The sequence below is a fragment of the Coturnix japonica genome, chromosome 6 (genome assembly GCF_001577835.2).
Source record: "Coturnix japonica isolate 7356 chromosome 6, Coturnix japonica 2.1, whole genome shotgun sequence".
NCBI classification, from domain to species: Eukaryota; Metazoa; Chordata; class Aves; order Galliformes; family Phasianidae; genus Coturnix; species Coturnix japonica.
The window spans coordinates 16,588,126-16,612,231 of NC_029521.1; the positions used below are offsets into that span (position 1 = coordinate 16,588,126).

Consider the following 24,106-nt stretch of genomic DNA (forward strand, 5'->3'; position numbering starts at 1 on the left):
TCATTACTCAGAAAAGTTGCTGCACTCCTGCAATGCTGACAACTTGCCTGACAGATTTTAAGTTTTAAACTGATATGTTGACTTCTAGCAATATTTTCTATGTCGGGACAGGCTGTTTTAAGGCTGATATGATATTTCACAGGCAGAAAAATCTTCTGAAGATTTATCAGACACTTTCCATCCACTTATGGTGTTCAAATACCAGTCTGAATTAGGTGAAGTTCTATTCCCAATATATGTTTAGGAAACCTCATGACAGAAAATGAGAAAAATAATAGAAGCGCGTTCAGATAATAGAGGTTAATGTCAAAGCATTTTTTGCAGTGTCTCTCATCAGCCTGTAGACTAATCCTGCATAAAGTTACTTAGCTCAGGGCTCAGAAGATCCCTGCTCTGTGTTTGGTCAGTTTCTCTGTGACAACAGGCAACGCAAGTAGATTCACTGGCTATTACTCCCTAGGCAGCTATGATGTAACTGTCACTGAAAGAGTGCTTGGTTTGACACAACACAACTAAAATTGTCTCTCTCTCTCTCTGTGCCACATATAAGCATGAAGAGAAAAAAAAAAAAAAAAAGGAAAAAAAAATGGGACACACAAACAACATCTCTGCAGTTCTCTCCTGATAAACACAAACACTGCTCTTTCCATACCCCTATCTATGATCAGAATAAGTAGGTGTCAAAGTTCAGGACAACTCATAACCATCCACTGAAGAAAAGCCTAGAAACAGGATGGATTATTCCCTTCCATGATATGTAGGGATTGGGTCTAGGGAAACATGCATTAAGAGAGTGGACTTGATCTCTACTGTTTTCCTGTAGCGAATGGAGAAGAGAAACAGAAGCCTGCACAGAATCATTTTTTTAAACATTTCCCAACATAGCAGCATTCACTCAGATGCCCTCCCTTTCTTACAGACTACTCCTCCTGCATATGAGATAGAGAAGATAAGCACACCCACTGCAGTTTGGAGTGGTAGACAAGACAAATTTGCAGATCCCAAAGACATGTCAAAACTACTTTCTCAGATTAATAATCTCTATTACCATGAGAATTTTCCTTTCTGGGGCCATCTTGATTTTGTCTGGGGCCTTGATGCAGCTGAGAAAATGTATTGGAAAATTGCTGAACTAATCAGAAAATAGCCTTAAAGATTCATACAGAAAGCTCCTTCATCCAGAAAAGACCTCAAAGATTTGTGTTTAGCAGTAGAACATAGGTATAGGGATTGGTATAGGGGTTTGTTTCTTTCTTGCATTGTATTCCTGGGTTTTATGGTATTTTGGTGAAGATGGGTAGGTAGGTAGGGTTAGGTATGTTAGGAAGATAAGAAACATGAGGATGATCACTGGATACACAATTTAGAAGGCAGTGCGAGTTACTTAGGAATATTTTAACAGTTACAGGGCTGATTTTGCTACAAACAAGCTTTTATCTCCCTTGTATATTAGTATTATACATTCCACTCGAGACAGAGGTGTTATCATAAAAACATGAAAATCGGAAATAGTCATTTCTCTGTTTAATTATTACTGATCTTTGCTTAAATTAAATCATTATCCTCTTCTTTAAGTGCTTGGCCTGTTTCTGTTTTCTCATGTTATCAAGAACAAGAAGCCTGAACCAAGATCTTCTGTCATAAGGCTACCCTAGCATCTGAACATACAGTAATTTGCCTTATGTACCTATGTTAGAGAGAAACCACTTGTTAGAGAGATGCAGGTACTTTCTCTTCCTTTGTACCCACATATCAGCAACTGTTTTGTTTACTCTCTGAGTACAAAGTGTACAAACATCTCTGCAGCTATAACCTGGCAACTGAGGAAATGCAGCTGTATGAGGGAGCCTGCACATCAGTGACTAGAGCACCCACCTCAAGAAACATTCCTGACATTGTAATTAAGCTTATTTCGGGATTTTCTAACTTCTCAGTTCACTGTGTCCACATGTTCTGCCATTCACCTACAAAATAATCCAGAAGGTGAAAGATCACACCAAGGGTTCAGCAGTACACCCCAAGTAAGAGTAATCCAGGTACTGTGGGTGATCCTGGGTGTGAGGTTAAGCCCAGATTCCTCAAGCAAGATTTGTGGTAAATGAAATCCATTTGATCGCTATCTGGAGACAATAATCAATATAAAAACAAAATGTATTTGTCCATGTAATAGAGAAAATGTACACAAAGGAGATGAAACACCTCATCTAGCACCTACCACTAGGAACTGAACTTACAACATACAGAGAGGTTTATAGTCCAGAACTGAGAGTGGGTTCTCACCCACACCATATCACCTACCATCTACCAGCACCCTGAGCACCTCAGAGGATTCTGAACAGACCTACTCCTGCTCCTCAGGGGAGCACAGGAGACACAGCACTACCCCTTGTAAGGTGGAATGATACAAAGATGATAACAGATATTCAAAGGGTTATTTATAAGGAAAGACTCACCATTACAGATGCCCTCACTGGAAAATGCTGAGGCAGCCTCCACCAAGGAGCAACCTCCAAGAGATACTACCTTAGTGGTGGTCAGCCCTTAAATGAGGTCTAGAGGAGGTGGAGTCAAGCTCCATCCCTTCCAGGAGCACAGCTAAATTACTCTCACCTGTGCTCCCACAGCTGACCCAACACTTGCCTCAGCTGATTAATCAGAGGTTCAGGCTGTGATTACCAACTTCCCATACACCCCCATACAAACATGAGCTTTGGGTCTGAAGGGCTGGGAGCAAGACCACAAACTTGAGCTCAGGTAAAAATGAAGTGAGTGCCTCTTCCAACATAGCAAAGCCCTTCACCTGTACCCTCACACTCCTTCAGAACCACACAACACACAGACATGCTTCACACTGTGAACTGAATGCCATGACACTGCACAAAACACATATGAGGCAGGATAGAAAACAACAGATCACAAAATCAAACTCATTCCAGCCTCATCAGTGGTGCATTTTCCCTGATGCAGAAGTAGAGCTGAACAGGAGCTAGCTCACATTCTCTTTTGACAGTGCACATGGTTCTGCCCCACTGAAGAAAGCAGAGGGCAGGCAATGGGGACCATGCTTCCTGGGTGACAAAAGAACAAGAATATAGCAGCTCTCCAAAAGCCAGTTGTGTGAATACAGGGCTAAGATCAAGCACACACAGCCCAGAACAAGATGCCAAGGGGCACTCAAGGAAATCAGCTTATCCAGAGAGCCTTTCCATGTTCAACTGGAAGAAGCAGCCACAGGTACGCTCTGAGTGGTCACAGGGAAGCATTTGAGTCAGTGAAGCACTACTCAGAAAAGAAAGCAATTAGTCTAACACCACCTCTGGCCCAAGGTTTATAAAGGGTTGCCAAAATTTCTTACAGAAGACAAAAACAAATTCCAAACAATTAGATAGGCTTGACACTTGATGATAAGGATTCCCACAAACAATGATTAACTTCATATTAGAATCCATCAGGAACACAATCCTGTAATGGCTTGTGTCAGCACAAGAAAGCATTCACCTCTTATATGTCCTGTCAGTAGACTTTCAGCTACCCAGACTACATCCCTGCAGTGCTGTGAGGGGCCCTTGCTCCTGTTGGAAATACCCCAATAATTTTGGTCAGGATGGTATCTCTGATAAAAGCAGTTTTTATTCACGATAGCAATGGCAGGTGCCCTGCTAGCAGAAGCGTGCCTAGGGACATGATATTACAGTCTGTATACCTTGTCTCCCATGCGTTTCCCCTCCCCTGTTTCCCCTTTAGTTGGGTACTCCGGGTTACAATTTTATCCGAGGTTTGCATTTATTAATGACATTCTGACACTTGTTAATTTATGTTCTATCTTGTGCCAGGCAGTCGCTATCCTGCTGTTTGTTTCCAAGATGTCTCGGTACTCTTATCGTGTTGATATGTTGATTCCCTTAAAAGCTTCTTCCATTCTCTCCGAGGGACACTTGGTTAAACAAAAAGCCCCGGGGGGAGGCCAGGGAGGCCAGTCCTTCCTGATATCTCTTCAAGCACATCTTTAGGTATGTCCACGACTCTTCCCTCAGACGGTTAGCGACCGCTGTTGCTCCTTACCTAAAGGAGACTTAGATTCGCCCGAATGAACCGTGTGAGCCTGCTACTACATTCGGGCAGACGTGAACGTACTGAAAAGGTGCCTGCCCTGCCCTGCCCTTTCCTGCCCTGCCCTACGGACCGGAGCTCGGAAGGGATGCGGCTCCAGGTGCCCGGCGCTGGGGGCGGCAGCCGTGCGGAGTGCCCCGCTCGCCTCCGGGCTGTAACGGCCGCCACGGGCGCACGGCGGCGCCCCGGCCGCTGGGGATGCAGGCAGCGGCCCTGCCGCGCTGCCCGGCGCCGCGCAGGCTCCTCCCTTCGCCCCGCACCGCGCCGTGACCCGGGCCGGCTGCGGCAGCGTGGGGGGCTGCGCTGCGCTTCGCTCCTTTCCGCGGCGCCGGCGGAGCGCAGGAGAGGCCCGGGCCGCCTCCGCTGCCGGGCGCCTTCGCTTTGTCTCCCGCCAGGGTCGGCCACGGGCTTGCGAGACCCGGTTCGGCGGTAAGCAGCCGCCACCTTCCCCGGCCTCCCTCCCTGCCTCCCTCCCGCTGCTTTGCGCCGGTGCTTGCTAAGGGAAAAGAGGTCGCGCCGCGCCGTGCCTTTCCGGGGTGCGCTGCTCCATCAGCCCCGCCACCTCCCTTCTGCTCTGCCTGCTCGCAGGTGCCGGCAGCCAGCGGGTCACAACCGCCCCGGGCGGAGCCGCGATCACTGACAGCCTGCCGGGGCCGCAGCGTGTGCCCGGAGGGAGCTGTCAGCCGTCAGTGCCTGGCCCAGCTGCGGAGGTAAAGCACAGCTTGTGCCCATACTCCGTTTGTAAATCCTTCCTGTCTCCAGCCATGTACCTATGAAATATTGTCATCGGATCAGAAGGTGAAAGAATGTAAAAAAGGAAGAAGTGATGTTAATTGGTGCACCCATAACTGTCTTGTGAGGTGCTGCTGCTGCTCTTCCTCATTTTGTACCTGTGTCGAGGTGATCTCTGTAGGATCTCAGGTATCTCTCAGATGCACACCAAGCAGTGTAACTTAATGGTTCTGTTATGTGGATGCATGCTCCCATTTCAGAAGGATGACAGAAAGTCCCTTTGGGAGAAGTCCATTTACTCTGGATTTCTTTTATTTACTATGCGTGCAGTGCAGAGTGTATATCCAAGAAGATCCAAGAAGCCATGGGCAGAAGTGGCATACCTGGTGCTGCGTGGTCTGTTTTCACGTGAGCAGGTTTTTCCTTGTGGTAGGCTGACATGATGGAGTGCACAAAGCTGGAGCTTGCGTATGTTGGAGGAACTGCCTTAGAGCAGCAGGTCCTAGGAAGTTGTATACAGGCCCGCAACCTTGTGAAGTACTCCTAGAAGGTGGATGCTGCTGGGACAATGCATTTTTTTTGTCTCATATATTGCATTTCTATGTGCTCAGGGCACCAATCACTAAACCAGGTGCCACAGCTGACAAATCCAGAAGTTCCTAGATCATGGAGAGTACAAGAAGCATTGTTCCCAAATGCAATACAACACCATCGGCACAAATTACATGCTTGTTTTTTTCCAGTAGTACTCTTAAGAGCCTGAAAGAGCAAGGAGTTTTAGTGCGTGGTTTTAGGTTTGAAAGTAGGAGTCAGTGGCTCGATCAATGAGACTACCGGAAAGGTGTTTCTTGTGGTTCTCTTTATGTGTCTGAATAGATTCTCAGTGAGGCCTTAAGGTATTTCCTGGAAGTTGATCACCATGCCAAGGGAAATTGCAGCTCAAGGTGAGGGATGTCATGAAATCCTCAGCAGCTCAGAGAGTGACAAAGTGATTTATGTGTGAAGACACTGAAGGGAATGCAGTATAAAAATTATTGCTTCATCTGTGTTTGCCCAACTTGTATGCGTAGGGTGTTTCTTTTTCCTGGTCTTATCTGGCTCCCAATATTTTATTTCTGTATCAAAGGTTACAGTTCCAGTTTGTGTTCTGAATAGCAGGTTGCTGCCTTGTAATGGAAGCCTTTTTCTATATCATTTCAATAAATATCTAACACTGGCATTGCTGTGCCAAAAAACAAACTTTCAGGGGGAAGTTTCAACTAGGAGTGTCTGTCCATGGAAGCAAGTGATCTTACCAGTACAGTCCAGATCCTGACTGATCTACATATTTCTGAGTACTGTTCCTGCATGGAGATCTTTTGTATAAAAAAAGTCAGCATTTTAGATCTTACGTGGGTGATGTTATGATACCTCTCAGTGATGCCATGGGTCAGGCACCTGCTCAGACTCATCCTTTGCCTATCACTTCCTACTGGCAGCTCCAGGTGACTCACAGTGTTGAACTGAGCTAGGGAGGCAGTGGACTTTGCATAATCATTGGAGAAGGTACCTGCCTGTTTCAGAATCTCTGGATCACTGTCAGAAGACCTCCAGTGACCTCCAGCTTTTTCCATTGACTAAGAGTAAAGTCTGGATTGGGAGGGGGGGAGGGTTAATATTATCAGATTCATCCTGAAAGGGCAAGTAATTAATTGGGAAATTATTTTGGTCCAGAGATGGACTGTGCATAGCTTCCCTGGGTGAGCTACACAGCACTGTGCTTGGCTTTCAGACTCTGGGTAATCCAGTTGGTTTAAGGGCAGCTGCTCAATTACATTCAGTGCTGCTCTGAGGAGTGTGTCTATTGTCGTCAGCCTTAGAAACTTACAAACAAGAAATTAGAAATCCTTCTTTAACAACAAGAAAAAAATAGATTAAAGCACAGTGAATCCTTCCTGTAAAGGCAAACACTTTTGTTTTTTGTTTCCCCCATCTGCTCATAGCACAAGAGATCCTGCAACTAGGTTAGAGAAGGAGGTCAAAGACTTCATTATGAAATCATGAAATTCATTATGAAATACTTACAGTATTATCTTAACATGTTTCTGCAGCATGGTGCTTACACCTGATTAACTGGTGGGTATGTTAGTTGACCACACTCCATTCCATAGGTAATGGCACTATCAGGTTTTTACCTGCATTTTGCTCACTTAAACATTAGGATGCGAAGTAGTCAGAATCTATTGAACTAATGCTCCAATTTTTTTTATTATTATTATTTTTATTTTTTAGATTTGATGCCACAGGACAGGCATGGCACTGTGCAGATAATTTGACTCCAGGTGGACTGTGAATTTGTGCCAGAAATGTCTGATAAATTTAATTCTCCTTTTTCTCGTCATGTGCATTATGAGCTGTAATAAATAAGACAATAGGAAATTGTCTGCCAACAGAAGCCAAGATGGATTGTTGCGCATGGTTACCCTACTGAAAAGTGTCCTTATTAGTAGTTACAGAATTTGGAATTGTTATACAATTAAATAGCAGAAGAACCATTACCTTTCCTTTGTCTTTGAGACAAGTAGGGCTGCAGGCAGGGAAGCTATGAATCCTGAGAATTTGGAAATAATCCTGCTCTGTTTGTTTCTTGGGAACCTCTAATGTGTCACAGACCGCTGTGCTGATCTTAGACTTTCATTTGTTTCCCTTGGCAACACAGCTTCTAGTCTTCATGATGTTCAAGGTTAGTTTTATCCACTATGACATGTATTGCAGGTATCTTCTCTCAGTACTTCAGCTGAATCATCAAAGAACAAATCTCATCATAACGGCTATTTCCTTCATTTCTTCCCTCTTCTAGTTTAATATACCTTGGTACAGTCACATTGGTGGGAGACTGTTGTGAATTTCCTAGACGAAGGACTGGGTTTTGTTCCTCCATGCCTTGTCTAAATTAACCTTGTAATAGGTCATTGGAGAGAAGCCATGCTGTGCTGCCGGCAGCCTGAAGGTGCTACAGATTCAAGGCATTCTGGTGATACTTTGTTACATCAAAAATGGGGAATGGTGTTGCCGGAAAGAGGGAGGAAGGGAGGGATTAAGTTTTGTTTCAATACAAGAAGCCATTATAGAAAAGAACCCTGTGGGCTCACTGGTCTGTAGTTCGCAGGTGCAGGTTTCAGTGTTCAGAATTTCCAGACTGTTTTTCAGGACGCTGTTTTATAAATGGCCAGTATCATTGCAGGTAGAGCACATTTTGCTGCAACACAGGCACTACAGATCTTGACTTCAGAAATCTACTTAAAAATGAAGGAGAAAACACATGAAGGTCAGAGTCCTTTGTGCTCTGAAGCAATGAGAAATGTCTGTAGGTTCCACATTCACGTTCTCTGCGGCAGCAATGTTTGTCCTGAGGACAATTAATTCCATTTCTTATTCCACATATTCTTACCCTAAATTTTAAGCATATATCAGCACATGGTCCCATCCAGTTGCTAGCCTCTAGCAGCTAACCTCCATGGGCGGCATCAGCATTCTGTGTGCCATATGTTAGAGAGGAACTGAAATAACATCATCCTAAATTAAGATCATGCTAAACTGGAAGAGGATTGAGTGGTGGAATAAATAGTCAGTTTTGAGTGATTGCTCAGAATGGCAGGTAAGGCTTTATTTTGTGAGCTGCCTTTTTGCAGAAGGGGAGCTGATGAGATGCATTTTATTTCTTGTGGGTAAAGATAAGAGAGTTTGCTCATGGATGGTTGAATGGGTTTATTTCTTGCCATGGACATAAAATGTGAATGAATAAAAGATTTTGCTGTGTTAAATTATGAACATTTATTGGGACAATCTTTTACTGAGCCCAGCCTATGAAGAGCAGCTTCTCCATTGACCAAGCTGGGGCAGTCAGCAAGAAGTTCCTTGTGCTTCTCTTCATTAAAAGGCCCTTCTGTTGTTTATTGTTAGCTGCCTTTTTTCTCTGCACAAGAGAATGGTCTTGCTGTGACGTTCAGTGCTTTGTGTTTTTTTTCCAGAAGAGACTACTTACTCTACGGGCTGAATCACTTGCTGTGATAGGAAACTGCTGTTTCAGAACACATGCTGACAGATAAACATGCTGTTTCTTTTTGGAGAGAACCAACAGAAGGCCATTTGCTTTTTAGGCTGTTTTTAGCATATTCTGTATCGAACCCAAGCATGTGTGGAAATGATTATATGCCGTACCAATATGCTTGGTGTTTCAAACAGAGCTTGAATGAGTTAGATGCCTGCTTTTCTAGCTAATTTTTTTTCTCTCCACCAAATTTAGCCAAACATCAACTTCAAAATGCAGAAGTATGAATATTTGCACAATGGGTGACTTGTTGGCATGAAACCATCCTTTGCCTTCATCTAGCAATGACTGGATGTTCTCTATTTCATGTTTCCTGAGATGATTAAGTTCCATCATGGGAAATTAAAAGGGTTTTTTTGCACTTTCTTATTTGACTATTTTAGTGAGAAGTGACCTTCTTGTGGTTTGAGACATCTTTATTTTAGAGTTCTATAACCATCACACTTCATAGAGTAGTAAACCAGAGCTTTACAGAGTTTTAGCTTATTATTGCAGTATTAAAGTAAGCTTTTTTTGTAATCATGGTATGAATATAGAGCATTACTTTTGAGAGTATCTTGTAGAAAGGTGGAACCATGACACATTTTAGCTCTTATATTAGCTAACATCTCTACACCTTGATTGCAAAGAACTGAAGCAAAAGAATCAGTGTGCTTTACATTCTACCAAAGTGTCTAACAAAGGGTGAATATTTCTAAAATAATCTACTGTTAAAAACATGCAGAGAGTAAATGATTGCTACTGCCCCAGGCTTCTGTAAGTTTTAGCAGAAGTTTGGCTTGCACATTAAGACATGCTCTGTAAAGTTTTACTGGTGATCTCTGTAACAAAGCTTTGTTTATTGACAAGCACTGCTGGTGGAAGTCAGTGTAATGCAACTACATCTCTTGAAATGTAAACAGTATGTTACAGGGAGGCAAAGTGAAAACCAGCGATTAAACTAGTAATATATTGAAGTTCAGCTGTTCATTATTTATAGATCTAAAAGATCATTCAGCATCTAAAAATCTCATCTGAAGACACAAGAAAGACAAGCAACCTCAAGCTGGCAATAAAACCTGGTGCAATTTCATCCTCATGCTTCTGCAGCCTTCAAGTGGCAGCAGCTCTCTGAGCTCCTCTCTGCACTCAGAGGCCCAGAGCTGTGTGGCCGCTTCTTCCTCCACAGTGCTTGTGGCTGGTGGCCTGGCCAGTCTTGTTGGCATGCTGCAATCTCACATGGACTGGTTGTGAGGCCCGCTGGTGTTCCAGAGCCTGTCCTAGGCCTGGGTGTAGGTGGCGTGAGCTCCTTTTGCCCAGACCAAGCTGGCTGTGCACAGCCATTGCAGACACAAACCATGTGACTTTGTTAGTTCAGTACTTCACCAGGGCTAATTAGCCTTGCTGTGCAGCCAAGCGTACCACCTGCTGCTACCGCATGTCATGGTTCTGCAGCTTGCCATCTTAGCTAGGCTCAGGCAAAGGAACTTGCTCTTTGTGCTCACACTACTTGCTAAATCTTGTGCAGCTTCCTGTGAGAGTGCTGGAGAGTTTATAATGAATTATGAAGTTTTACCTCTCAGAAAACCATGAGTATGTTCTCCACATCTTCTCATTAAGACTTCTGTCTCGTAAGCCTACTCTTGATACATGTTGATATATTTCATGTAGCTTGATGTTTCAGTATGCTCTATATTAAAAGTGCTCTCTGTTTTTCCTTTGCCTTCCACTTGATTCTGTGCTTTTTAAATTGAACTGAAAGAATAGTTTTCAATAACATTTTAAACAGTATTTTTCTTTGCACTGATATTTCTTCTTAATCAGACATTACCTAAGTCCATCTAAATTAATTGGAGTGCCTGAAACCGTACAGCAGAAAATTGCATGTTCACTCTTAGACTTTAGAGCGCTTTATGCTGTAATAGATGAAGACAGCTCCAGGCTGCTGTTGGCATTTATCCTCCATGCCTGGGGCTGGAATTTTGTTCCCTGTATTAGCATAACTATTTTGTGTTTCTGAATATAAAATCTGTTTCAGTTTCTTGTGTTTCTCTTTGCTGTTGTAGAGTAAAACTTGAAATTGTTTCCACAAGACAAGGAGCCGTTGTTCAGAGCCCCTGAAGCTAAGTTTAAAAAATGCATTTCCTCTTTCATCTGTTGTGATTCCCCTGCTCCCCCATACTCAGTGACCTGGCTGTGCTCGGTGCCTCACTCTCTGCACAGACACTGCATCCTTTCCGAGCGCTGGCACAATTTGAGGAAGTGGGAGTTTCTTCTTCTCTTTAAAATACCCAGTGTCATATGTGGGTTTTTGCTCTTATTATTAATGCTTCTTTTGGTTAAAAATGGCTCAAATAACTTCTTCTTTTAGCCTTAGTATTCTTAGAGGCATCCAAGATGTTCCATGACACTCTCTTACTAGTTCACAAGATTTTGGCTTGGAGATACCACAAGCTTCTTTAACAGACTTTTTTGGTAATGATGGAGGAAGAACAAATGGAAAAAAAAATAAAAATAAAAATGAAACTTACATGTTTCTCAATTGCTGCCCTAAGATTTTCCCATTTTTTGACCAGCAAGGCTGTAAGGCCTTTAAGCTGCGGGATCAATTGAAAGAAGTGTATAATCCATATCTCATCTTGTGCCCATTTCCATGCTAGATTTTGGAGAAGGCCCATAAGGGACATGGTGCTTGAGAAACAGTCTTCCCATCAAAGCACAGACCCAAATGCCAGAATTTAAGGAACATCTGAGCAATGCTCTCATCTCAGACACAGGGTCTGCATTTTGGATGGCCCTGTGTAGAACAGGGAATTGGAGTTGATCATTCTTGTGGGAGTGCCAACATGGGATGTTCTATGACTCCATGATTCTGTGATTAAAATGCACGCTTTTTAGAACCGAGGGTTTTTTTAATTAGTTTTCCTAAGCCAGACAGTATGAATGCAGAGCCTCTTACTGAAATTGTAACTTGTGCTGAGCATCAGAGCTGCAGGGAAAGAAGACTGATGTAAACTCTTCACTCTCCAGGCTGGCAGTCCTCCCCTTTCACAGCCTACTAGGGCTGCCATGATCCAGCTAAGTTTGGGTGGAACTAGCCACAGGGAACTATAAGCTTAGTTTTCCTTTAGCCAAGGCTATTTCATTACTGTGGTCCCGTGAGGCCTCTGCAGACTGTGAATCAGCAATGAATAGGACTCTCCTGCCAAGATGATCATTTGCACCAGAGCTCCATTTGTATAAAATTAAATCATTTAGAGAACATTTTCCATTGGTGCTACCACCACAGCTAATATCGATGTCTTGGGTGTAAAAGCCAAGCTTCATCATTTGTTTGTTTTTTTTAACATCCATTGGTGTGTCACAAATTTTGCAAGGGCTTTGAATGCCTTACACTGAAAAAAGATGGTCTTTAAATTAGGTGCACAGATCTGTGGTATGCCAGATGACATGAATAAAATTCTTGAAAATGGAAAACATGGCAGTAAAGTCAAGCAAGAATAAGTTACTTGAGATTAGGGGATGATACATAAAAACAGGGTAAGACTCATTCAGCAAGCGTGCCAAGTAAGGAATTTTGCAATTAAGCAGGACAATTCAAATTATTTTTAAAGAAAATACATTGCTGATGTAGATTCAGTGTCTCCTATAATGTTTCATTATAACATTAACGGTTAAAACTGAAGGCTGACCTAACAGGTAGTGGTAGTTCCTATAAAAACGAGGAAGACCCAGATTCAGAAATCGATGCTGAAAACACGTTAGGATTGTTCTCCTCCAACCCAGAGCCCTCTGGCTTCCAGAGAGGAAAACTCTGAAAAAAGATCTGTGCTGAACCTACAGTGTATGCTTAAAATATGATGCAATACATATATTACTTCATATGAAGCATCTTTGACATTCAGAATAAAGTCTGTTAGGTTTGAGAGCACAGAAGTAAAAGGCCACATTAGCAGCTTCACGTTTATATTTCCAGTATAATTTAGATAATTAATTTTCTTCTTTTTTTATGACCACAGTGTCTCTAAATATTTGTCTTAACTTGTTCAGAGCTGCTCAAGGAGTAATTACCATCAGTCAACTTGTCATATTTCATTGTAATTTGAGCAGAGTTGGAGTCAACAAGTTATACAGTTTGAGCACGTGGTACTTCATATTGCTGATATGAGTTTGTATGCTGTTTTAATTATAGGCTTAGCAGGAAAAAATATGGGAGATTCATGCTGGTTTAAATAATGCTTGTCATGACATGTGCACAAGGAAATAGACTCTGTGCTTAGTCTTTGAACTTTTAAGACTTAATGCTTAGAAGTTGGTTTATTTTCTTGGGCTTTTTTTTTTATTTTTTATTTTTTTTAATCCAAGTTGCTGTAAAGATTGTAAAGATAATTTGATATGTTGTGTTTGAGTCCACTTTGATAATGCTGGAGTAATCAGCTTGTTCACAAATGTTCTGTGAGACCCCATGCATTCCCTACTTCAAACTTGAGATGCCTGCTAAATTTTAGATTGCTAGTAAGCATGTAAGCACTTGAAACTGAATTAATGAGTGGATACAGGCATGCAAACTGATGCGACATTTGAATGTATTTCTAACCAGAATGATTTGTCCTGTTTCATCCAGCACCTGACCACGATCAGCCTACTTCTGTTCAAGTTTCCCCTGGGCTCTGAGGCAGCTGGCTGCAAATACCAAGCACTGGATTAATACTTGAGGCAACCTGTCCTTCGCAGCCAGATGGAGGCTCTGGAGAAAAAGAGCGACCTCCTTGGTTTGCAAACAGAGGGCAACATGGAACAACCATTCAGTATTAGTTCCTTGGTATGTATCACAAAGTGATGCTTTAATGGCTTAGCACCTCTTCAAGTAGGCAATGGTTTCAGAACAGTTTAGCAGCACTGATGTCAGCTGAAAGAGAATTTTCTTGAATTCTGACAGCTTCTCACCTCTTCTTCCTGTTGGTTTCACTGGAATTTTGTTTCCATATATATGGCCTTTAGGGTTTTAGTTTGTTTCAGTGGTCACAGTTTTAAAGATTTGAAGCAAACATTTAAAATAGAAAAGGTAAACCTTTTCAGCAGTCTAAGAGGAAACAACTTGCAGTAGCCACTTATTTAACCACACAGAAGCATGTAACAGTGATTTGCACCTTCAGGCCTTCCACTAGATTACTTCAATAACTGAAGGAAGAACCTTATCTCATTTTTGAAGATTTCTGAAGAAGACATGCTTTGTGTTGCCTTTGATCGTTTCTGATGGGGTTTACTTACTTTTTTCATAACTTAATTTCTGAGATTTTCTTACAGTTTGAAAAATTAGTGAAAGGATCCTTTCTTTTTTGTAATGCAACTGAGAAACATTGGGACACTTTAACAGCTACTAGCAGTGTGGAAACTGATACCTATTCTGAAGATTTCCTTTGAGTTTCTTGAATGAGATCATTTACTGAAAGTGAAATGCAGTACCTGGTTCTCCTCAATACTCTGTTCTTTTTCAGAAAAAGCTCGTAGCTATTCCTGACCACACGGATATCTCTGTGACCCCAGAAGAGAGAGTGCGTGCCTTAAGCAAACTTGGCAGCAATATTGCAATCAATGAGGACATCACTCCACGTCGTTACTTCAGATCTGGAGTAGAAATGGAGCGAATGGCATCGATATATATGGAGGAGGGAAATCTGGAGAATGCTTTTGTTTTTTATAACAAGTTCATAACGTAAGAAACAGGTTATAGTAATTGTAGCAACTATTCTAAACTACAGTACTATAGCTGCAGTTGTAAGTGAAGGGGAAAAAAATATTTGCAATGAAATTGAGCACCCTTTTAGCTTGGGAGAAGAAAAGCTCACTGTTTTCTTGCAGAATAACTACCTTCTTTTGAGATCTTCAATCTAACTTCAGTCTTTATTATAATGTCTTCTCTACTGCTAGTGGAGTAGCCCTACTTGCTTTCTGACTGCCAAGGTGAATTAACATTATGTAAGGAGGCTGAAGCTTGCAGTACCAGGCTATACCATGAGCACCGTTCCCCACAGGTTACTGTGTATAGATCAGCATGTTGTTAAAATACAGCATAAGCCTTAACAATCAATGTTTGCATAAGATTTGAGACTAATCATTAAGCCCCATGAACCTCAGCAGATTTTAAAGGAGAAAACATGGCACAGTATTCAAAAGGAAAAAAAAAAACCATGGAAAAAAAAACCCAGCTTTTTGCCCCAAAAGTATAAAGCATTATTTACTGCTTCTTAAAGCAGTAAATGCAAAATCCACAATATACATTCATTGTATGATTGTGTTCCCCATCACAAAATAATAATAATAAAAAAATTAAATAAAAAAATCTGGGCAGCTTTCATTACAACTTCCGAAGTAATCAGTTGAAAACTGTCTCAGTGGCAGAGGTAAAATTTAAGTAGCGCTCCTTGCTGTAGCAGTGATCGATTTATTTTGCTGCTTCTAAAATATGCATATAAGAAAAGTCTTTCTAGATTTTTTTCAGAAGAAACCTTCCCTCCCCTTCCCAGTATTCTGAAAACTAAACCAAATCTTTCCTCAACTATGTTAAACACACACATCTGTCTGGAAAGAATGTCTAGAGGTGAACATAGGTGAACAGAGGTGAACATTTCCAATTGCTGGAAAAATGATAGCACCTGTGAATTCCAAACTTTTCTGCAGCTGAGTGTTGCCATAATTTAGATGTCTGGATGGGTTAATAATGCTGTATTTAGCTGTACAGCTTAATCTGGTAGAAATAGCTGCTTTAATGATCGAGTCTTATTTAAGATTCAGCATTTCAGCTGAGGAAACAGATCAAGATGGCAGAAATAAGATTTAGTAACAGTGGCTGGTGTGGAGGGTATTTGCAGGTGCTGAGTGCTACTTAATCCTTTTTTAACCCAGCCCACTGATAATGAGAAACAAAATATATTCAGACAGAAAATAACCTCCTGTCATTAACCCACATGTCTCATACCAGGCCATACAAAAGTTTAAGCAATAGTTTAAACAAACAAGTGGTGTAGAAGTCTGCTCCAAAATTATCTAGAATCCAGTGTTTAACAGCTATAACACGTGAAACTGATTTTTCTGCCAAAGAAAAGCTAACAGAGATATTCCTCTGGCTATCAAGGCAAATATGCATGTTTAATTTTCTAGCTTGTTTGTGGAGAAGCTGCCCAGTCACCGAGACTATCACCAATGTGCAGTACCAGAAAAACAAGTTATTATTAAGGTAGGGTTCCCATTTCCTGAACTTTGAGATGTGTTTCCCCCATTTCTGTTCTTTCTTATCATTCCTTTTCCCCCCACTGCATACTTAGCCTAAGGCAGTCAACAGAGCTTGAAATTCTGATAACTTTCTCTACGAGATGGTTGTGTTTTATCTTAGTTTAACCACTTGGTCATTGCTACACATTCCAAAAGGTGAGTAAGACCAACCTCTGAATAATCTGGTAGATTGCTGAAACCCAGGTACATCTATTTTGGAAAGTTTACTTCAAGAAAACACACTAACCTAACTGCATAGTTTCATTCTGATCCTAACTGTATGAATGGCTGATCCAAACTCCACTGGAAACAGAAGGAAAGAGAGACACCTTATTATTGTCTTCACATTATTTGCTTACCAGCTTAAGAGTCAAAGAATATTTTTGCATATTACCAAATATATATACTTGTATTTTTCAGTTTTTTTCCCCCTCCAACATAGTTTATCAATATCAGATTTCAAATACAGCCTTATAAAGAACTTAAAACATCTGGAGTTACTCACTGAGAATTGTTAGAACAATAATTAGTGTCTTTTCTGCTTTATGCTGCTGTATTTGCATGGATTTTACTACCATTAAAGTTACATAATGTCATATTCAAAGCTAAAATCCTTCTTGCCAAATGTTGATTGTTATCCACAATCCGGGATAACATCCCTGCTGAGAAAGGGGCAAGGGCTCTAATGTATGTTCTCCTCTATTGCATGCAGTTACTTCCCTTCCCTTGCTTACAGCCTCTAACTTATTCCATAGCAGCCTCTGTATCAGCTGTAAACACTGACAGTGCTGGTTTTAAGTTAAGAATCTGCCTGAGTTTTCACAGGACCCACATGTGCAACTATAGCCTTTCTTTTTTTTCTCCACATAGAAATGGGCATTTTATGCTTTATTTCTGTACAGGGTGCTCCAGAGTAAATGAGTTGATCCTACATGAAACACTGAAAGTTAGCCCTGGATTTATTTATAAAAATATGTCTACTTAAAGAAAAAAAAGTGATGTTAGTCATCATACACCTGTTAAACAGGGGTAACAGACTACTGGAAAAACAATCTAACAGTCTTTTCATTACATAACAAGTAGTCTTATAAAAGCTTCTACTGATGTAAATTAATATAGCTTATCAGTGTGCTATGTAACTGATGTGCAATGTAAGTGTAATAAGCTGATTGTTCACTGCGTAATTCCTCTTTGCTTTCCTGGGAGAAGAGTAGGTTTTCTTAATTGTTTTATATGCATATCACAGATGAGTTTGCTTTTCAGGTGATGCTTTTATAAAGTGAAAAGTTAACTTGCGTATCTTTCTACCCTACCCAAAGAAACTGAAGGAGGTTGCATTTCCACGGACAGATGAACTGAAGAGAGATCTTTTAAAAAAATATAGCTTAGAATATCAAGAATACATGCAAAACAAAGTAAGTTTTACTTGGTTATAAAATCACTGCTGTATGAATATTTTTTGCATCTATACAACTTCATAAGGGTAAAGAAATAAAATATCCACCCTGTACAAACCTAGTCACTGCTTAGAGTGACCTAGAATCTGATCAGTTGGACATTTGAAAGTAAGCAGAGCAAGTGTGAGCTTGGAAATAGATGTGCTGTGGTAGCTGCATAATAGCCAAAGAAGTTCAAAACAGATCTTTGATATGCTTAGGTTCAGTTTCATAGGGAGGACATTGTTCAGACACTTGCATGCGTCTGTAGAAAATGCATATTGGCTTTCAGACCAGAGGGATGGAAGAGATGGCATCTAGCGTGTCTGAGGCTGGGGTTGGCATATACACAGCATTGGGGTTAAGCCCCCCTCAGCACAGGGAGTAATTCAGAGCAAGTTAAGGAAAGAAATAAACAGGAGAAAGTCAACCAACCTGTGCTAACATCACTTGTTGCATTGAAAACTCTAAGGAGTTATACTTGTGTCTCATCAATTTACCACTGCTATTCTGAAAACTCTTTTTTTAGTAAACTGATTTAGTGAGGACAGCGATCTCACTGCTCAAGTAAAACACAAACCATCACAGGTACGCAGGTTAGAAGGTTTGTGTTAGGACTTCTTTGTTTACAATACTTCATTCTGTATCATACTACTCTGGGGGATAGGGTTGTATTTGGCACTTCAGCTAACAGCTGCCAGAAGGCTTTTTAAGAAGTGAGTTTTAATATAATATACTAATAATATTCTCTAATACAGTTAGATTGCTGCTTTTCCCTCCTTTTTATAGCTTATTTTAGCAACCGTGTATTTTGCATATGTTTCAGAACAAGTGTAAAACTGAATCTCTGAAGAAACTAGAGCAGCAGAAGCTGATAGAGGCAGAGAAGAAAAGAATTGCACATATGCGACAGCAGCAGCTTGAATCAGAACAGTTTCAATTCTTTGAGGATCAGCTTAAGAAGCAAGAACTGGCTCGAGATCAGAAGATCAAAGAGAGCATGGTTATGTCTGAGCAGATAGATGGAAGTATGCTATCCTGCATTTCTGTACCTGGGAACAGTTCCTCACCTACCACACTACTAGAGAAAAAAGAGAAGAGTGGCATATGTGTCTCTACTGGAGATTCACCTCCAGCAAACCAGGCCCTAAAGCCAGCAGCTGCTTTAAGTGCTGTCCAGAGTAAGTGCACATGTTCTGTACTCCTTATCTGCATCTCTACTTCTTATAGCAGACCATGTGTTGCACATGCATGTGATAATGGTTAGACTCGGAGGTCTTTTCCAACCTAATGATTCCATGGTTTGCACACTTTGAGAGCATCTGTAGTGGAATAAGTACGAATAGGTAAATGCACCCACAACAGTTCTACAGTTTCCTCATTTTAAGAAAGATGTTTACAGTTCTACAATTTCCATCTGAGCACCAGTAGATGCATCTGGAGATGAAGCCTCAGTGTTCCTATAGCATGAAGTCCACTTGAATCTTGAGAACAGAAACAGAACTTGCAGTTGCTTCAGTTAGATATTTTTCAGAAGCCCTGGCCTGAAAAACGAGATCAACTCCGTCACCACAAGAGGCAGGCTATAGCATATCTTATGAGTTGGTAACCTCAGTTTAGCATGATGTACTTGTGTTGGTGTAATCTCGTTTTAGAGATCTGTGATGTGGTGAGATTAATTTCTTAATCTTCAATAATTTCCTCTGTGGATAATGACTTATAGGGAGAGTCACTGCGTAGGCTATATATGCATTTTTATCTCTCTCTCTCATTTGTTTGCTAGCTCAATTGGCTGAAGCACTCAGAGGTGTAATTTTACCCAGGGATCTCTGTCACAGATTTCTGCTGCTGGCAGAGGCGAATACATTGAGAGGAATAGAGACATGTGGAATTCTCTGTGGAAAACTGGTACAGTTAACTTTCACATTTGTATGGGGAAGACGCTCCTCCTTCCACTTCAAGTTACCATCTCAGTGTTTGTTTTACAGACACACAACGAATTTACTATTACTCATGTAATAGTGCCAAAGCAATCTTCAGGACCAGACTACTGTGACATGGAGAACGTGGAAGAATTATTTGGTATTCAGGACCAGTTTGATCTCCTCACTTTGGGCTGGATACATGTACGTACGTCACAGATTCTAGCTTTCTTGTATCAGTTCTGCATATTATGTTTAATCCTGGAAATGATGAACCAAAGAAATAACTGACATGATTCAAATGAATTTCTTTGTTTAATTCTAATCATAGGGATTTGTTTCTCTCATTTTTGGGATATGTTATTACTTTCTAGTGCCATCTGTTTTCCACTGTATTCAAAAACCACTGAAAAATCTGAGGGTATTGTGTGATTTAAACTCATTAATTATTTGGATTTCACTCTAGAGATTTTGAACAATAAAATAATTTCCCTCTTATCTTGTACTTCTTTCCACTTCTTTTTCTTAATAATTGAAAAATGGTTTGTGCATCTTCTTGAGATTAAGTCCCATGAACTGATAAGCCACCCTAACAACCATGAATCTGTATTAATAAAGAAAATGCCAACCTGGGAAGTACCAATGCTTTTACTTGTTAAGAATTATTGTCCCTTGTTGAATGCACGTTGTCCTTATCTTTCAAGAAATATTTCACTATACTGAATTTTCTTTCTTTTTGTAGACACATCCAACACAAACCGCATTCTTATCCAGTGTTGATCTTCATACTCATTGTTCTTATCAGCTAATGTTACCAGAGGCCATTGCAATTGTTTGTTCACCAAAACATAATGAGTGAGTTCTGATTTTTCTAAGTTAATATGGTGTTATATTTGCCTACTCCTTATCTTAAAACAGGATCAAATACAAACAGCACGTGTCAGCTGGGATGAAGGAGTGTATCACAAGTTTGTTTTCTTTGACCTATTTAGACTTGCATTCCACTCAGTCTGTAAAAGCACAATATTTTTTCTGGCTTCTTTTTCCTCCTCCATTCCCACCTCCAGGTTTCAGATTTTGATTTATTTTTATACTCTGCACAAACAAGTACTAATGACAGGAGCTGTTTCTGTAGACTTCATTGCCAGTGGCCTACCACAGACCTATCTTCATTCCATCTGATGGAGGAAGTGGAAGTGTTAGACATACTTCTGTAGGATGGTGTGAAAGCCTGAGCTTTGGGAATAGGTTGTTAAAGGTCACTCTTTGCCTAACAAGATTCTATTTTCTTATTTCATAAAATACAAGCAGTAAGAACCTAGTAAAAATTGAAACTGTAAGAGCAAATGAGATATACTGTTAGAAGATGTCCAGAGACACTGTTAAAACTCCATACTCAGAACCTGAGTGGACGTTGTCCTGGTCAGCCTATTCAACGTGACTCGGCTTGTGAAGGGAGGTCAGACCAGCTAATCTTCAGAGGTTCCTTTCAGTTTCAAAAGCTCTATGGTTATTGTTCGATGTGTGTGACATTTCAAGGCCTCATGGTTAACTTTGATATTTAGGCTGCGCATTTCTTGAGACCGTCTTTCTGGCCTTCTGCTTCCATAGATAACTTCTATGAATCCCATTCTAGTTGGCCAGCTTTTTGTATGAGCCATTCAGATAGCAGAGCTGTAAATACAGCTGGAATGGTAAGTGCACAAGCACTACACAGCAGTGTCTGCATACCTTCTCCAATCTCTGTAGTCTCATAATCTTCATAACTTCAGCTGGTACCCTGTAACTAACTCTAACCTGTTACTCCTGTCTGTAAAATTAATTAATCTGGTGTCATCTTGTAGTTATTAGATTATTACTGTTTCTTGGTGAAAATAAGCATAGTTTAATATGAGTCCAAGGTATCAGAGGTGACTGAGTACAATCCCATTATCCTTTTGTTAAATTATTTGTGCATGAATTTCTGTACTTGCATTACACAGACATTGCATAACAGTAGTTTCATGCTTGTTTTCCAGTACTGGCATCTTCAGGCTGACTAATGCTGGCATGCTTGAAGTTTCTGCTTGCAAAAAGAAGGGATTTCATCCACATACAAAGGACCCTAGGTTGTTTGATGTAAGTATGTAATCCAACATGTTTTTGATTGAGTTCTTGTGCATAGTCCTGCAAGCAGAAATTAAACCTGCTGCAGTTTAGCTTCCTTTGTACATTATTTCTATCCTAATGACTCTTTGCATATATTTCACCATCTAAGGTAGACATCAGGACTTAAGCAGTCAGTAGCAGCCATAAGACTTTTGTTATGCTCTGTCATTCAAATAGCACCTAACCACAAGCAGCTGCCGTCAGTCACCCTGTTTGTCCTACAAAGCAGCAAAACTGCTTCTGACAAGTTCTTTGCAATACCAGGCAAAGTATTATTAGGAATACCAATAATCATAAACAGGAAAAAAAAGTTGACTCACCCAGCATGTAGTGAGGAGCAGTGATCGGGGAACATTCCTTCTCAGGAAGCAGCCTTCATCCAGCAAATGATCTCCTGTCTTAGGCTAGCTCTTAAATGAGCCCAGGGGGATCCAGAGCCCACCCCTTCTAGTCAGGAGGGAAGCACAGGTGAATTGCTTGCATCTGTGTTCTCTGAGTCAGCCACCTCCAGCCCTTCACCAGGTGCTCAATCATCACTACAGGCCGTGACATAACAGCTCCCCTACACACCACTTACTTTCAGAAATAAAAGCCACAGTTTCAATAGTTGTTCCTGAGCCCTCCAGTTTTTAACAACAACAACAAAAAAAAAAATAGCTCATCTCTCCCACTGTGTCATCCCAACACAGCATTCCAGTTGCTGAACAGTTCATTTTCCATTTTTTTTTCTACCTTCTCATAGGCTTTTTTTAGTAACTACTGTTATCTTCTGATGTTTTAGGAGCATAGCATGCTATGTGTATGGCACAGCCTTTCAGAATTATCAGAAATGTCACTGCTATCTGGAAAAAAAAAAACAAAAAAACAAAAAAAACCAGTTGATGCCTCTGGCTCAAAATATGTAACTAAAAGACTTTAAACATTACTTCTTTGTTGTAGGACTCTGGGAATATCAGTACTACTCAGAAAGTAAGAGAGCTTGGGTTCTGTGTTTTGCTTTATTCCTTTACAACTGACTCTAGGGGGACTGAGAAGGTCGTCCAAGTCTGATACAAAATCCTAAAGCTTTTGTTCTAGACAAAATCTTTTTAGTGGTCTTTTACTGACCTAGTGCATGAATGAAATTACTGGGTACTGTTTCATAAACATTAGACATGTTGCTGGCATGCTGAATACAAAACATCCTGTCAAATATAATTCCCAAAACACATTCATCTTCCAACAAGAACAGTAAGAACACAGTATTTTTTTTCCTGAGGGAAAAATATTAGGGGTGCTAATAGAGGAAGCTTTCTGAAACAACCTTTATGTGAGACTCTCTGATTTACAACAAAACCACTTCTCCACAAATCCAACATACGTTCTCATTTTGTCATGGCTGTGTCAGAGGACACAATCCTAAATGCTTTAAAAAACACCCCCAAAAATGTATGGGCAGACACTTCTGCAGGAAGTGAGCAGAGCTCAAGCTTCCCTTGCAGCTGTCCTCCATGCACCTGTTCTAACACAGCACGCAGCTCCTTCCTCCTCCATTTCAGGTATCTGCTGCTGTGATATGCAAAGGATCACACTGTACTACTCTACTGTACACTACACCGTGTCACAACCACGCATGAAGAAATATCCTCTACTGAAATTTATTTCTTTTTCTATGTTACAGTCCTTGCTTTATACAGCAGTATAGGCAGTACACAGCTGTGAAGACATGGTTTGTCTGTCAACAGACACAGTGGTAGGCAGAGTTAAGGATATATAGGCAAATTATTAAGCAGACACAGGAAGAAATAGTCTGAAACACGCTACTAATTTACTGACAATGGTTTGTGAATAATGTATCTTCTTCCACAGCCATGCACCCATGTGGTTGGGAAAGACATAAAGATAATTGTGCTGGATCTGAGGTGATACGGATGGACAGTCGCAATGTTGCTATAAAGTGGCCAAAAGAGAAAAATGGCTTCCTGTTTTTCTTACGTTTTCAAAAATGACTTTTATATTTATACATTTTAGATTGAATGGTTTGGTATTTATTGCTTTTTGCCTGTTTTGGAGTTATTTTGTTGCCCTGGCAAGATGGAATTCAGTGGCGTTACTCCTGAAACTGTAGATGTATCATCTCACTAAAAACAACAATAAAATGAACTTCAAGTTACAGTAACAAAGTTGAAATAAGTAATGCTCCTTTTGTCTTTTGTTATTATTAACTGAGAATTACAGATATTTTTAACCGGGGTTGGCTTTTTATCTATTTATCTAATTAATCTCTTCATAGCTTCCCTGAATTTACATTGTATGTAGCAGAAGCAAACACATCAATTCAGAGATTTTGTTTTCACTCCTACATATCTCAAGTTTCTGCTAAGTCATTAACAGAAGACATAGTTAAGTCCTTCACCTGAGTGCTGACTCTCATTGTA

The 24,106-nt window shown here is 40.6% G+C and overlaps 1 protein-coding gene across 2 annotated transcripts; it reads left to right on the forward strand.

The window, feature by feature from the left end:
* Positions 1-4,272: 4,272 nt before the first annotated feature.
* Positions 4,273-23,861, forward strand: STAMBPL1 (STAM binding protein like 1). 2 transcript variants are annotated; one of them, XM_015866806.2, is made up of 11 exons: positions 4,273-4,539; positions 13,536-13,733; positions 14,410-14,627; positions 16,073-16,148; positions 17,503-17,598; positions 18,446-18,800; positions 19,403-19,527; positions 19,608-19,745; positions 20,284-20,396; positions 21,560-21,659; positions 23,538-23,861. In XM_015866806.2, exons 2-11 carry the CDS (start codon positions 13,650-13,652, stop codon positions 23,592-23,594), a joined length of 1,362 nt encoding a protein of 453 aa, XP_015722292.1. In that variant the 5' UTR covers positions 4,273-4,539; positions 13,536-13,649; the 3' UTR covers positions 23,595-23,861. The 2 variants fall into 2 exon arrangements, with proteins under 2 accessions (XP_015722292.1, XP_015722293.1); XM_015866807.2 differs by lacking the exon at positions 4,273-4,539 and adding an exon at positions 4,699-4,820.
* Positions 23,862-24,106: the final 245 nt, after the last annotated feature.

What these genes read in the sequence shown, in the direction of transcription:
- STAMBPL1 (XM_015866806.2), top strand. Translation starts at nt 13,650, where the DNA reads ATGGAGGCTCTGGAGAAAAAGAGCGACCTCCTTGGTTTGCAAACAGAG. An exon ending in TCACTTTGGGCTGGATACAT is followed by an intron (nt 19,746 to 20,283) that starts GTACGTACGTCA and finishes TTCTTTTTGTAG; the next exon opens with ACACATCCAACACAAACCGC. An exon ending in TGTTCACCAAAACATAATGA is followed by an intron (nt 20,397 to 21,559) that starts GTGAGTTCTGAT and finishes CTTGTTTTCCAG; the next exon opens with TACTGGCATCTTCAGGCTGA.